The sequence below is a fragment of the Thamnophis sirtalis genome, unplaced genomic scaffold, assembly GCF_051295495.1.
Source record: "Thamnophis sirtalis isolate CommonGarterSnake01/CBP01778 unplaced genomic scaffold, rThaSir2_p1.2 scaffold_9, whole genome shotgun sequence".
Taxonomy (NCBI): domain Eukaryota; kingdom Metazoa; phylum Chordata; class Lepidosauria; order Squamata; family Natricidae; genus Thamnophis; species Thamnophis sirtalis.
The window spans coordinates 26,081,173-26,097,568 of NW_028261389.1; the positions used below are offsets into that span (position 1 = coordinate 26,081,173).

Sequence of the window (16,396 nt, forward strand, 5' to 3'; positions counted from 1 at the left end):
ATACATACTGTATATACAAGTATATACAATGCAGTGGTGGGTTCTGGATCCCGTTGCAACTGGTACAGTGCAACGGGGCCGGGCGTCCACCACATGAATGCTTGGAGCATGCATGCACATGTGCAGCATGCACATGCATACTTACCACCTGTGATGCCTCCACGAGGCCTCCATGATGTTCCAGCTGTTTGGCGGATTGTCACGCAGGGGCTGTATGCTCGGTGCACATGTGCCGAAGCCCAGAACAGCTCAAATACAGTAAGAAGCACGGGTGGGCATGTGGGCCTTCAGAGCACCATACCGGAACGGTACCTGGTGCTCCCGGCAGGCACCGGTACGCCCGTACCGGGGAGCACTGGTTGTAACCCACCACTGATACAGTGACATACTTTATATCAGTGATGGTTAACCGAATGCTGAAACTGGAGTGCGTTGGACGCTGGAACCCAGAAGAGAGTAGCTGGTCGGTACGTTTGCACACAGAGGCCAGCTGCTCTTCTGTGTTCCGGTGCTTACATGCACACTGGCCAGTTGCTCTCTTCTGGGTTTGCGCAAAGACCAGCTGGCTGGTGTGCACGTGTACACTGTAACCCGGAAGAGAGCAACTGGCCAGTGCTCATTCATACGACAGAACGCAGAAGAGCAGCTGGCAACAGCTCACGTACCCACAGAGAGGGCTCTGCATATCACTTCCAGCATGTATGCCATAGGTTCACCATCACGGCTTTATATGTAGTGAATAAGTCTACACACCTCTACTAAATTGCCAGATTTTTGCGTTGTAAAAAAATCAGACCAAGATAAATCACTTCAGAATGTTTTCTACCTTATATAACATAAGTTACATAATTTAATTGGAAAACAAACTGTAATCTTTCAGGGGGAAAAAAATACAAAAGATACAATAACGTAGCTGCTAAGTGTGCACACCCTTAAACTAATACTTTGTTGAAGTACCTTTTGTTTTTATGACAGCATTCAGTCTTTTGGACTAGGAGCTCATTAGCCTGGCACATATTGCCTTGTGATTCTTTGCCCACTCTTTCTTGCAAGAGCATTCCAAATCTATCAGATTTCAAGGAAATCTCCTGTGCACAACCTTCTTCAGATCATCCCACATATTTTCAATTGGATTTATGTCCAGGCTCTGACTGGGCCATTCCAATCTTCTTTTGGAGAAGTCATTCTTTGGTTTATTTGGACATATGCTTTAGGTCAGGGATGGCTAACCTTTTCTGGACCAAGTACCCAAAGAGAGCCCAAATCCCAAAAGTACAATGCATGCATGTGCCCCATGCATGTGCATGGACCCTACCCTGTGCATGCACATGCCCCACTCCCATGCATGCAGCACCCACACAAGCATCCTGCCCCTGCACATGCATGGCAGAGACCCAAAGATCAGTTGGCCGGCAGGAGGCGTGCATGCATGCACATCAGAGCTGAACTGGGGTGATGGTTTGCATGCCATCAGAGAGGGTGTAGCGTGCCCCCTCTGGCACGCGTGTCATAGGTTCGCCATCATGGCTTTAGGTTGTTATATTGAAAGGTGACATTCCTCTTCACCTTCATCATTTTAGTAGAGGACAGATGGTTCTGTGCCAAAATTGACTGATATTGTTCATAATTCCATCCATCTTGACTAATGCCCTAATTCCAGCTAAAGAAAAGCAGTCCCAAATTCAATGCTGCTGCCATCATACTTCATTGTGGGTATAGTATACTTCTGGTGATGCACTTAAAAAGTTCAACTTTGGTCTCATCAGACTATAATATATTTGTCCACATTTTTGTCAGACTTCATATAGGTTTTTAAAAAATGAGGTCAGGATTTGATGTTTTTATTTGCGACAAAAGGCTTCCATCTTACCACCCTACCTCATAGCTCAGAGAAATGAAAAATATGGGAGATTGTTATCATATGTACCGTGGTTCCACAAAAATAAGACAGGGTCTTATTTTCTTTTGAAACCCCCCCCCCAAACGTTGCTTGGACCTTATTATCAGGGGTGGGAGCTTATTGGTTTGGGGTTGTCAGGTAGCTGCTCTCTTGCGAGCGAGCACCCAAAGAGCCGGGCACAGCCTCAGGGGAAAACAGCTGTGTTGCGCTGTTGCAGCAGCGCAACACAACAGCCATGAAGTGACCATGCTCAGGAGCAGCCACCTGGCAACCCCCCCCCTTTCCAGCCAGGCAGAGCACCACTCATCGACCCAGTAATATACCAAAGGCGCTAAGCCGCATGGCGCTCTGCCCGACTGAAAAGGGAGGTTGCACAAGCACCTGTTCTGCCCCAGCTCGCATGCCTCCCAGCCTCACTATGCCCTGGCCCAGCTCTCCCTGCAGGGCCAGGGCACCACCACGCTCCGAGGATAACTAGCTTTCAAACTCTGGAGATCCGCTACCAAGTCTTCCGGCAGCAGTCGCTCTTGGACTACGCTCTATGGTTGTGGGCTGGCTGTTGGAAGACTCTGGTGGGACAGAGACCCCACTCCAGCTGGGCACAGCACCACTCACCAACCTAGCGGTATCCCAAAGGTGGCAAGCAATGTGAGCGCCTTTGTCCCCCTTCCCCTCCAGCTCCTGCGGCTTGGAGCCTTCGGGATATCACTAGGTTGGTTAGTGGCTCTCTGCCTGGTTTGGGGGGGGGGTTGTCCAGGGGACTTAATTTTGGGGGAAGGGAATATATTTTTGCCCACCCATAAAATATGGCATGGCCTTATTAACAGGACATGTCATAGTTTCGGGAAAACATGGTAGTACACAACCAGTACTTTCCAGAAATTCCTCCAGTTCCTTCAATGTTGCCTTAGACATCTTGGCAATCTTTTGGATCAATTTTCTTCTTGTTTTTTCATCAATTTTGGAGGGAACTCTAGTTCTAGGTAATGTCATTGTTGTGCCACATTTTTACTATTTATTGATGACTGTACTTCACTATATTCAATGGTATATCCAATGCCCCACCCCAAAAATTGATACCTTATCCTGACTAATACCTACCAACAATGAGATATTTTGACACTTTGTAAGTTCTTTGTAGATTATGGCTTTTAATGTAAAAAGAACTGAGAAAATGCAGAAAAATCCTACTAGATGAGCTGAACTTTATATGGCTTGATCAGGTCACTTTAATTGATGGCAGGTATGTACTAATTACTATTTAGCATTTATTTGAATGTGATAGGTTAATTCTGAACCCAACCACATCCCTTCTTAGAGGAAATGTGGACACTTGTTCAATCACATTATTCTAGTTGTTGTTGTTTTTTTACTATTTTTCCCCACTAAACAGTTTCAGATTTTCAATGTTCACTAAATGTGAAAAAAATTCTGAGACGATTTATCTTGACAGATTTTTTACATCTCAAAAACATGGCATTTTAACAGGGGTATGTTGACTTTCTATATCCCTGTGTTGCAAATTAATGCATACTATAAAATAGCAAATATTTCAGTACATAAGGAGAATCTGTAAAGAATTTCATCATAAATCTGAAATTTTCCTAAGTTTCAAAACCTGTATACTTACTGTATTTTTCAGAGTATAAGATGCAACTTTTTCCCTCAAAAAAGAGGATGAATATTTGGGTCCATCTTATACAATGAATACAGCATTTTTTGCCTACCAAAACCCCACCCCCTTTGCAAAAATGGCTGTGCTTGCAAAGTCCTGGAAGTTGGGAAGGGCAAAAAAGAGCAAAAAAAAAAACCAGGCTGTTTTTGCTCGTTTTTGATCTCCCAAGCCCCCAGGAGCACTCTGCACGCCCTTTTTTTTCCGCAAAAGACGAGGCATGCAGAAGGCTTGTGAGGCCTGCAAAGTGCAAAACTTTTTTAAAAAATTTATCTCTTCAAAACCATGGTGCATCTTATAGTCCAGAAAATAAGGTTTTATTATTTAAATATATAATTATATATTTAAATATACAGATTGAGTCAGTGTCAATTATTGAACAGAAATGAATTCAGATGATTTGATATTTGGCCTGATTGAATATAATAGTGGCAGTCAATAGAAGGTTACAAGTTCAATCATGTTTTAACCCTGGCCATTTTGATTAATTGATTATAATGGAGTTCAATAATATTTTAGGTGGCACAATTTTCTAACCTACCTTATTAAATGTATATATGATCTGAATTAAATTCTTAAAATTAAATAGAAACTGAATGTGAAAAGTGAAGCCATTCACTTTATAAACTAATCTTCTATAAACCACTAGGGGATGATGCTTTCAAACCTGTGACTAATTACTGATCTTCTTCCTGTCCCTGCATTCAAAACTACTATTATTGCTTCAGTATTCGCACTGACAGCTCCAATTAATAGTGCAAAAGAAATATCTTTCCAAGGACAGCAGTTAGTTAAAGAAAACAATGCATTAATCTATTATCCTGTAAGACTTTCAGATTCAGACTCATCCAGTATTTTTGACAACCAATTTCATTATATTTATTTTGTACAATGGCGCTCAATTTCTGCGACAATAATAATCAAAGCTATACTATACTTGGGGTTGGCTCAATATTTAGAAGGTAGATCTCCCTATTTTCCAAGTGAATCCTCTAATATACTGATGAATGGTCATATATTATTGCTAGATTTGCATGAACTGTTCACTTTGTTTCCCCAAAAATATAACCTACCCCAAAAGTAAGCCCTCTCCTAATTCTTTGGTGTGGCCATAATATAAGGCCTATCCCAAAAATAAGTCCTAGTGAAGGGGTGGGTGCAACCAATCCAGGAGGCAGCCCTTCCCTTCCCTGGTCACCTTGGCCCCTTAACCGCGGCTGGGAGTTCTGTCTCTCTGGGTGCCTGGAGATGTTTTCAGTGATGAGGCAGAAAGCCATGCAGCCCATTGGAATCAGCTCTTGCCCTCCACCTCTACCCGGCTGCTGCTTCTTGAGAAAAGGACGAAAAGGCAGGCAATTCTGAAATATTGTGGGATGCGTGTCTTTATGGTAGAAGCAAAGTGCAGCCTGTCCCTCTCAATCAATCAAATGCCTGTGTGAGAGAGAGAGACAGACAGACAGACACAGAAAGGAAGAGAAACAACGGAGGGGAGCCTCCTCTCCCATGTGAAGCAGCAGCCAGTGCTGGCTCTGCCGGTGTGGCCATGAAGCAGGATCGGCATGGCCAGTTCTTGCCTACAGCATTGGTGGGAAGGATGGGGTCAGAGACACCACCAACTGAGATCAGCAGGCCAGACTCAGTGAACTGGGTGCACTGCACACATGCAGCCGCCACCTGGTAAGAGAAGAGTGCACCAAAGCCCAAACAATGAGCCTCACTAGCCTCAGAAACCAGGGATCTTGCAGGCATACTGACCACATAAAGACTGCCAAAATCCCCACATTGTTTGCAAATCGAGTGAGCCACACAGCCATCCACCCCAAACCAAGCAACAGGGAGGCTTTGGGAGTACAGGCAGAAAATCCCCTTCCCAATTTTCATACCAACCCTCAAAAAGGCTCCTCCCCCAAGCCTTCAGCATATCCCAGGATTGCAAAGCTGACGCCTTAGCAGGAAAATGGGTAAGGAAAATTTCCTGCCTGTACTCCTTTTCTTAAGATCAGCATAGACTGAGAAAAGGAGGATAAGTGGGAAACCATCCCCACCATGGAAACCTCCCCATTTTCCTGCCAATCGCCAAAATGGCTCCATCACGAGCATTCAGTGTTGCAATCCTGGGATACCCCCCAGCTTCCCAGCGCTGCTCCAGGGCTTGCACAGTGTTGGGGGTGGAGAGGCCATCAGAGGAGCCCCGCGCAACCCCTGCTTGCGTCCGCTTCACCTTTGGCAGTGTTGTTTCATAAACAATCAAGTTTTTGGCTAGAAATAGGTAGTTTTGCAAGAAAATGATTTAAATTAAACACTTTCTTCCTATTCTACATTACATTGTCTGAAAAACCTGGATTCTCTCTCTTTATGCTTCAATTTACTTTGCAGGGCAAAATATTTGAGTGAGGAATCCTGAGGAAAAGTCTATTAGCATATAGAAGGACATGTAAGTAAACATCTCTCATCATTGTCAGATTCTGAGAAAGCACTGCAATGAAACTTCTATCCCCTGAAATTAAGCAATCAGGTACTAGGTCTTTAATAGGAGGTCTACAGACAGTTTTTTCCAAAGAGGGCAGCGCTGACTATAATACAGATTCTGGAAGAGACTAGTGATGGGACCAATCAAAAGTTTTAAGGAAGATCCAATTCCATTTGTGCCTATATGGAAGGAACACCATTCAATTGGCCCATAGCCTCCACATTCTAATCAACTTTTAGCAATTAGTCTACCTGATTAAACAAGAGGAAGAAATTAATTTCAGTGGTTCATATATGTCTCCTCTGTTAGAGTATATTCATGAACTGGAATAGGGCATAGCAACAGGTCAGCCAATGAGGGTCTGTTTAGTAACTGAAACATAGTATGTTGTATAGGGCCATAAGAGCTAGTTTGGAGCCAGTCTGGAGGGTGGTTTAACTGTTCTGTATATAAGCTTGAGAGCACTAGCTTCTCCTTCCTCCATTTTGCATTCTCCATTTTGTGTTTCCATTTTGTGCTATGTTTGTACTTGCTATCTTTCCTCTCTACCACGTTGGAAGAACCACTCTTGGTATTATATATATATGTGACTTATGTGCTATTATATGTGTGTGTTTGTGTAATGTATGTATGTATGTAAAGAAAAGTTAATGAATTCTGCTGCATCAGCTAGCTGTGTATGCTTTCTGGATTTGATTTCTGCGACAAACTCTGACATCCTCTTATATTATTTCTATTTCACCTGCTTATGATAAAAACTACCTGTATAAATCTGTGCATTCCTGAAAGATTAGGTCTGCAATCTGAACATTCATTGATCATTACAGAAAGGAGTACTGTTATGTCTGCATAATCATATCTACTACACCAGTTGATGGCAGATGAACTAATACAGTCATAGAATAGATTCCACGATAAAAAGCATCCATGAAATAGATCTAAGATGGAGCAATGACATCAGCAAGTATTGTGGGCCCAATTAGCAAAAGAAAGCTCAAGACCTTACTGATCAGAAACACACAGAAAAGGCTTTCCTCCTTCAGACAATGGCTAGGATGATGACACCAACTGAAAAAAGCCAAGAAGTAGTCGAATTTGCCCATGCTTTATTATATTTCAAGGAGCAATGAACTCTACTTCTGTCTTTCCAAAAACTCTATTAGATGGAAAATGTGGCCATGCAAGTAAACATTATATAACATCATGCAAATGTGATGCTTGGGTTTTAAGATCTGCACACATTTATGTGCTGTTTTAAAAGCAAGTTTAATACGTTGGGTATAATTTTAAATTCCTGAAAGACTTGGGATCTGTTTGTCTAAGGTATTATCTCTCTTTCCTAGGAAGAAATTTCTATTGAAAAGAACCTTTTGAAGATGGCCCTGTGTTGTTTCATGTCTCTTCACACTGCAAACCTGATGGCAGAGCATCTTCCTTTTATTGCTCCGTAAGCTATTCTACTAGCTTTTCTAGCCAGCAGAGTGCATTTAAATAAATATAAAATCGTACAACAAATAATTCAAAAATATTATCTCTTACCTGAATTCTCATACTGTATTGACCTGAAAGAAATACATCAAATGGGTTATCAACTCATCCATCCATTTTTTATCCACATAAGTATACAGCACTTGTGTAGCTAAGAGCCAGGATTTTGATTAAAAGAATGGCGTTTATTTAAATCACATTTATGTCATCAAGTCATTAAGAATCAGAGGTTTTAAGTACAACTCCCTTTACAACTGCAAAATTACGGGTAACACCACCCTTAGTTTGCTTCAATATTTACCTTAATATTGCAAAAAAAGACAAAATACAGATCCTTCATATTAAAAATGTATATAAATAAAACATATTAAACCTTACAGTGAATTAAAATTTCATAAATACCTCATCTCAAAAGAATAACAAAAGCACCATATGTCACTATAACTTTACAGATGCTTTTCTTGAATTCCATGGTGCAGAAAACATGGACAGAAAGTTCTCCCTCCTCCTTTTTCTCTAAATGTTAAAACTAAATGTTATCCTATTTGTTATCCAATAACAATAATTACTTCTGTATGTAACACCCAGTCAAATTATGGAATATATTGCCATCAAATGTGGCGATATCAATTTAAGAAGTTTTACAACAGATGATGATACACCTGTTAGTCAGAGTGTCTAACACTGCTTGAATTACAGCCAACATGCTTCACACATTCCATGCATGTGCATTGCCCAAATTTATATGGCTAGCTATTGTGAAACAAAATCCTGGACAAAATAAGACCCTTGGCTTAATATGGATGGCATTTCTTATGCAAATTATCCTTAATAAAACAATTATATATAGATCTGTCATGTAGTTCACACTAAACAAAGCATAATGCATTCTTATTTAAATGCAAACAACAAGAAACTCACTCTGACTCTAGTTATTCATTTTGGCAGGCTGTCAGTCCAATTACTGACTTCCATTCTTTTATAAGAAGAATTGAATTGCCACTGAAGTTTCAAGAAGAAATGGAACCGCTTTCCAGAAAAAGTGGCATGTGCATATTTCCCAATGTAGTGCCTGGTGATTTAGCACAGACAGACACAGGACTTCTCCCCTTCAAGAAAATATGGATGGAAGTGCTGGACTGACATAAGCTCTCCAATCCCATGTCATTTTGAAGGCAAACCATACAACTGTTTTCAAGGCAAACTGTTTGGTTGAGTTAAAAGGGGGAATACTACTAAACTGACATATGAATTTACCAGAAAAAATATTATAATTGTTTGATGTAACCTTTTTTTCTAAGTGTATGCATTTCGTTACTGTGATGGAATGGGCACCTGCAGCAGCAGAAGGGGAAGATCTTGCCAACTTAGAAATTTCCCAGCAGAAAAACCAGATCAAGACATTGTACAGTCCTGAGGTGAGAGACGAAGAGGTTCAGGCTAACCACACTCTAGAATCTCTCAGGAGATGGATGGATGGATGGATGGATGGATGGATGGATGGATGGATGGATGGATGGATGGAAAGTTTCTATTAGGTGTAAGCAAATAAAAGATTGAAGTCAATTGGATCTCTTTGGTGGGTTACTTGCTGGTTTGGCGCAGTTCAGCTGAACTGGTAGTGGCGGCGGCGAGAGGCTCCGCCCACCCACCCAGATGTTTCTGCACATGCGCAGAAACATTGCACGAGAGTGCACACGCAAGCACAAGTGAACCAGTAGTAAACCAGTTAGCAACCCACCACTGTCTGGATCTGAGCCTGACAATTACATTGCTTTAAGAAGTTAATTCACGCTGTTACCAGTGGGACAGTAATTAGTGAGTTTGCTATCAGATAAAATTAATTGGGGGGGAGGTATTTTTTTTGCTTTATGAAAACAATTTTTTATGATCAATTTCATAAAATTAATGTTAGGGCATATAATTCACAGAAAATAACTTACTCTTGACCAACCTAATTATTCATTTTTTAATTTTAAAAAACCCTTTCAATTTTGTATTAAAATATTATAGACTAAGATAATAAAATGCACTGGGTAACCAAAATTTGAGATGCTCATTACATTCCTTCAGTATTCCTTAATGTATCTTTTTCTTGTTTGAAGTATTTTACCTAAATCTGAAAACTAAAAAGAAAAATTGGTTTCCAACTCTCATTTTCAGGGAGAGTGTAAATAATAACTGGCTGTTTCTACAGCATATCAAATTATAGTTTTCTGCAGGCTAGAAAGAGAAAAAATAGGGCAGAATTACCAGATATAATGGAACAAGGGAATGTGACATAATGTAGGCATTGTATCAAAATTACTATGTGTCCCCAAAACCATTTTGTGAGGGTTTTTTTTTAAAAAAAATGTTGCATCTAGCATGAAAAATCTAGCTGCATTATACTTTTCTTAAATAATTACATTTTTAAACTACAAAATAGTTACAAAGTAGACCAAATTGTTAACAATGGCAAAATATCAATTGATAAACTCAAAATAATGCTTTCTTTCCTAAGTGTAAGTTTAACACAACCATTATAATAGTTCTTTAAATAATTCTAAAACTTCCATTCTTTATCCATGTCTTTTTTAAAGATATTAGAAAGACAGAGGAGAGAAAAAGAACAAAGCAATTTAGATAATTTGACAGTGAATACCTAAGGTAAGTCTTGCATTACAGATACTATTGCCTATATTTGCAATATTCCTGAACTTTTTAATATTGCCTCTGGGAGAGAAAATGCTATTTTACAAATTACATTTGCATTATTATAAAGCATATTTCTTTTCACAACTTATACAAGCATGTCTAGAAAACCAAACTGAAATATGTATTTGGACATATTGCAGAATTAATTAGCTATGGTTATGAAAGCTGGACCTTAAAAAAACAAGACAGGAAGAAAATCTTTTTTTTTTTAAGCTATGATGCTGGAGAAGGTTCCTACATATTCCTTGGATAGCAAAGCTGACAAATAAACAAGTACTGGAGCGCATGGCATCAGACATATCACTGGAAAGAAAAAAACATGAAACGGTGTCTTATTTAAAGAGCCAAGGTGGCGCAGTGGTTAAAAGCAGCACTGCAGGCTACTGCTAGATCAGCAGGTCAGCGGTTCAAATCTCACCGGCTCAGGGTTGACTCAGCCTTCCATCCTTCCGAGGTGGGTAAAATGAGGACCCAGATTGTTGGGGGCAATATGCTGACTCTCTGTAAACCGCTTAGAGAGACCTGAAAGGCCTATGAAGCGGTATATAAGTCTACTGCTATTGCTATTGCTATTGCTATTATTTATTTTGGCCATGTTATGCAGGGGAATTCACTGAAGAAAGCAATTATGTTTAGAAGAATTAGTGGTAAAAAGAAACCAGGACGTCAAAAAACACAGTGGCTGGACACCTTCAAAGATGATACCAGAAAAGCTCAAAGAAGTAGTGCAAGATCAGAAGATGTGGAGACACCAGGTCCATAGAATTTTTAAGAGTCAGACCCAACTGAATGGATAATATCATCATTATTAAGAATTTAGAATTCATCCTAAACTGAAATGAACAAAATTAGGAGATCTGAAACATAGTTAGATATATGAATGTCCCAAGCTCTGAACACATACCTTGGAAAAAGACATTCTTTCCCATGGGTCACATGAGGCAGAAGGATTCTTTACTGTCTTGAATTCTAATATAAAACTATCATTATTTTGGATAGTAAAATGCATTTTAAAAGCATGCAAACTAAAGCAAAGGAGGAACATTTTTTTCACAATCACTACACTCACAGGAATCAAAGTGTACTCTCCTTCAGTGACATCACCTTGTAATTGCTCTACCAATTGCAGCTTTCATCTATACCAATAGACACACACAATCACACATTATCTACAAGTGAAGAAAATTTCAAGTAAATGCCAACTTGCCCAATCCAGGGCCATCTCAGCAAGTTTAGTCTGACAGCAGACTGCAAAATGCTGGAAGAAGTCCTAAGTACTTTAGAATTTCATCATGTAAAGGCAGCTTTTGCACAAATGATGTCAAAATATATCACTCTGGCCCATTAGAAAAAAAAACTGCTTAAATTGGACCTACATAGTATGTATGTCAAGAGGAAACCTCTGCAGTCCAGAAAGAACATCAAGGAAAGCCTAACATTTGCTCATGAATATCTAGAAAAAGACCAGGACTTCTGGAACAATGTGCTCTGGGCAGAAAGATAACAATAGTGTTATTTAGTCACAGTAGCACAGATATGTCTGGTGAAAATCAAAAATAGCATTTTACCAGAAGAACCCTATATCAACTGCAAAGCATAGTGGTGGGAAATGTTATGATTTGAACTGCTTTGCTGCATCAGGGCTAGGCTGTTCAGCTTCACAGAATCGACTATGAATTCTTCATTGTACAAGAGGGTGTTTGAGGATAATGTGTAATGCCATTTGTCAGAAAACTGAAGTTCAAGCAAAACTGAACCTTTAAAAATGAACATTTATTCTAAACATTCCAATTAATCACCAAGAAATAGTTGGAGGGGAAAAGCAATGGAGGTTCTTCTATTTCAATACTATTTAAATAATGATATTATGTCTACATATATTTAAAAAACTGTACATGGCATATCTTCCTTTTTCACATGATTGCATTAATTCATTTATTGTGCTCCACCCAAAATAAATGGCAATTGCTTGGAAAGGAGAGAGGAAAAACATGTGACAAGAAGATACTTTTATCCTTAACATTTAGGATGAAATCCAGACATTTATAAAGCTTTCCCCTAAACATAAACAAATATAGCTTAGTGGACTTTTGTCAACAAATATGAGATAGTTATGGAGCAGTTATAAAGGTAAAAAAGTTAGACTTAAAAGCATAAGCATATCTACAAGTTTGTTTAGGACCAGTGTGCGTTATTCATTATCCAAAATCATTACCAGACAATCAACAATGAAAATATCTATTTAGTCCTTCAGTTTAAAACTGTGTGTGTGTGTGTGTGTGTGTGTGTGTGTGTGTGTGTGTGTGTGTGTATGCGTGTTTGTGTGTTGTAATGAGCTGGACCATTTAGAGAACATGAATATCATGTCTCCTCCAAATAACTTTTTCCACAAAAAAAAAAACTTTTCCAAAGCTAAAAACCCCAAGAAAAACATTTTACCCTTGGAGATAGTGACACTAGTTAGCAAACTCTATTCATGAGACAGATTGTGCATACATACATTATATAGAGGCTTGCGCTGAATCGATGACCTGATGAAAAAATGTCCAACTAAGAAGCAAATGTTTTAATTCCTAATGAGTAAGTTGCTACTCACAGTGTTTCATCTCCCCCACACGCTATTCATTTTCTCAGATGGGGGTGAGGGACACAAGACAGTCATTTTGAATTGGAGCTAGAAGGCTATGTTTGGATTAATGAACTGTGGCAAAAAATACTATGACACTACAACAATTCAGCAGCTACAGAAAGAGTAGAGCCAAGGAGCTTGATGACAATCTGGGTTCACAGGCATGGTGCTAAAAATTCAATGGGGGAGTGACTTAAATTTATTTTTGCTGGTTTTGATGTCTAAACTATATACATAACATGACAGAAAACACATGCAGAAAATACATTTATTTTATAATGTTTCTGAAACAAGCATATAAAATGTATATTGCAAAGTGCCTAGATACAGGGAACAGAAATGTGGCTGGAGAGATGCTATGGAGTGAACTTGGTTACAGAGTACAATTTAAGATGCTGATAACACAAGGCATATCCCAATTTTTATTTATAGCACATATTCCTACAGCTTACAGATAGCCCTAAATTTATGAAAATTAGGACTGGAATTTTGGTCATAAGTTGCTGGGGTCAAGTCACCACATGACCAGACTTGATTTTACAATGATTTCTTTGGTGGTTGTAATCAAATCATGAGGTTGTTAAAAGATTCAGTGGTCTGGCAAAAAAAGTCACATATCACAATCATGCGACCACAGAATGCTGCATCCACTCATGTGACCAAATTCTCAAATGCTCAGATTGCAGTTACATGACTACAGAGGTTGTCAATGGTCATAAGTGTGAATAAAGATTGTTAAACTCTTTTTCCAAGGCTGTTGTAACTTTGAACCATCTCTAAATGAATGGTTATACGTTGACAACTACCTGTATTGCAGTATACAAAGTTAGTGTTTTCTTTTACTAAATTATTATTCAAGATTGTCGGCAGCATAGTAGATTCTGTGTCATGAAGAAAAGCTTCACATTATGCCTTCATAAATTATAATTTAAATAATTTCTTAAGCAACAGATTTTTGAAGTCAAACTGCAGTCTTCTTAGTACTATGAGTATTACATAGGACCAGGTTTTCCTGCCTTGAATTGTATTTAAATTATTTATAACCCCTAACTCAACATTTTTACCAAAGATGGTTTATACATAATATAGACAGATGAATAAGAAATCATACACGAAAGCAAAAAAATAACAGAGTATAACATTCATACTGAATGCTTTATAAAAGAAAGGAGACTTCAATCCCAATACAAATTCAAAACATTTCTTAAGTGGATATGTCATAATCATGGATTCCTTACATCTCAGGTTCAAAAGAAATTATTTCATAGTCAAACATTTCTCAGCTGCTATTTATTTATTAATTTTAGTGATTAAATTTTCTGAGCAATATATAACTGGATAAGCATCATTCCTTCACCCATATAGCATAATATTTAACTAAGTTTACTTACCTGTTGAATTCATCAGCAAGGAACTTTTTCTCCAAGTTCTTATCTGTATAACATTTATCATAGCTGAATCTTTTCTAGGATCTCATGTCTATGCACAAGCCATGCAATGTTTGGTGAATTTGAGGGAAATGAAGTTGTTTGAAATTTTTAGGAGAAGTCAGCAGGCATTTACATTCAGCTTATTATAGTGATTTTTCTTATCATCTAACTTCAACTCACAAAAATCACCAAAAAAAACCCAAACCACATTAAATCCTCTGAACATGAAATAATGCATTATTTAAGTCACAGCAGGAGAGCTGCTCAGATGGTATTTAAAAAGAAAAGCTAGTTCTAGAACAGCCACCTTTTTACATTACAAGGTTATAACTAAAGAAAAGGGAAGATACCTTTTTATACATTTTGTGGATTTGTTTTATCCACAATCACAAAAGGAACAAGGAAAGGATGCTTGTCTTCATTTATTGTTCCTTTTCACTATAGTTGGAAGGATTAATGCCAAAAATATGTCCAAAATACAAAAGTGAAGATGTAAGACAAATGTTTATGTGCAGTATTAAAAATATATAGCAAATAGCATTATCATCACCAAAACAACAATACATTTCCTCAGAGTCTTAACTGGCATTGGTTCATGCTAATATCTTATTTCAATTTAATTTTTCTTTAGTTGTAGAACTTCCTTTAGTTTTCTATTTGCACTAACAGACATATCTGTCTTTCTAAGCTAGGTAGACACATTTCTCTTTGCATTGTATACACAACTAGCACTTGTCTGCTGTCTCTATCCAGATGATAATATGTGGCTACTGGGACTTTTCCTGGAAAAAGGGCATGTTTGTTACATCATCAAGTCCACCCAAACGCCTGTCTACAGATAATTCCCTATGTAAAATGTGTTTGACATTCCTATCATACACACCTTAATCATTCCAATTTTATTTTATTTTTCCTGGGCAATGAATATAACAGCGTTTTAGGGTTATATCTAAATGTTTGTGTCTTTCTGAACCAGTGTATTGATACCATAAAAGTCAAGCTGGTTTGCAAACATAGAAAGGTATATAAAGGTATAATAAAGGATGTTGGTATAGCAGTGTTCTAATATTTAAGGGGCTGCCACAGAGAGGAGGGAGTCAAGCTATTTTACAAGGCATCTGAAGGCCAGACAAGGAATAATGGATGGAAACTGACCAAGGAGAGATTCAAAGATAAAAAGAAATTTTCTGACAGTGAGAACAATCAAGTAATAGAAAAGCTTGCCTTTGGAGGTTGTGGGAGCTTCATCACTGGAGCTTTCAGGAAGAGATTGGACTGCCAATTGTCAGAAATAGTCTTCTGCTTGGGCAGAGGATTGGACTAGATGACCTACAAGGTCCCTTCAAACTCTGTTAATCTAATCTTTGTTTCCTTTTCTTTTATAGGAAACCCTATACCATTTCAGACAAATGGCTATCCAACATCTTCTTAAAGACTTCCAGTGGTGGGTCATTCACAACTTCTGGAGGCAAGTTGTTCCACTGATTAATTGTTCTAACTGTCAGGAAATTTCTCCTCAGTTCTAAGTTGCTTTTCTCCTTGATTAGCTTCCGCCCATTGCTTCTTGTTCTACCGTCAGGTGTTTTGGAGAATAGTTTGACTCCCACTTCTTTGTGGCAAACCCTGAGATATTGGAACACTGCTATCATGTCTCCCCTAGTCCTTCTTTCTATTAAACTAGACATACCCAGTTCCTGCAACCGTTCTTCATATGTTTCAGCCTCCAGTCCCCTAATCATCTTTGTTGCTTTTCTCTGCACTCTTTCTAGAGTCTCCACATCTTTTCTACATCGTGGTGACCAAAACTGAATGCAGTGGTATTAACACTTCACGTGATCTTGATTCTATCCCTCTGTTTATGCACCCTAGAACTGTGTTGGCTTTTTTGGCAATATTATAAAATATTCCCCAACAATTCATGTTTTCAAAGCTCCCAATGCCAAATCCTAAACTCAGAGGGTAGTAAGTTCCATTCAAGTGAACTGGATTATTTAAGAATTATTATGTTACAATTTGTGCCGCATGACAATTCACACTATAATTATATTGATTATATAAAATGTGTATCATTTTCAGTTTCCTGTTATGTTCATAAGTCAGCAAAAGAAAA

At 38.5% G+C, this 16,396-nt stretch overlaps 1 protein-coding gene across 4 annotated transcripts in view; it reads right to left on the reverse strand.

Annotated features, from left to right (window-relative positions):
- Positions 1 to 16,396, reverse strand: part of LARGE1 (LARGE xylosyl- and glucuronyltransferase 1) — a 342,290-nt gene that overhangs the window by 315,452 nt on the left and 10,442 nt on the right. For 2 of the 4 annotated variants that reach the window (XM_087723117.1, XM_087723120.1), the window contains exon 2: positions 7,582 to 7,604. The exons of the other annotated variants lie outside the window; for them this stretch is intronic. In XM_087723117.1, the coding sequence (XP_087579243.1) occupies positions 7,582 to 7,593 (12 nt within the window). In that variant the 5' untranslated portion in view covers positions 7,594 to 7,604. The remainder of the gene's footprint in view (positions 1 to 7,581; positions 7,605 to 16,396) is intronic. 4 annotated transcript variants of the gene reach the window in all.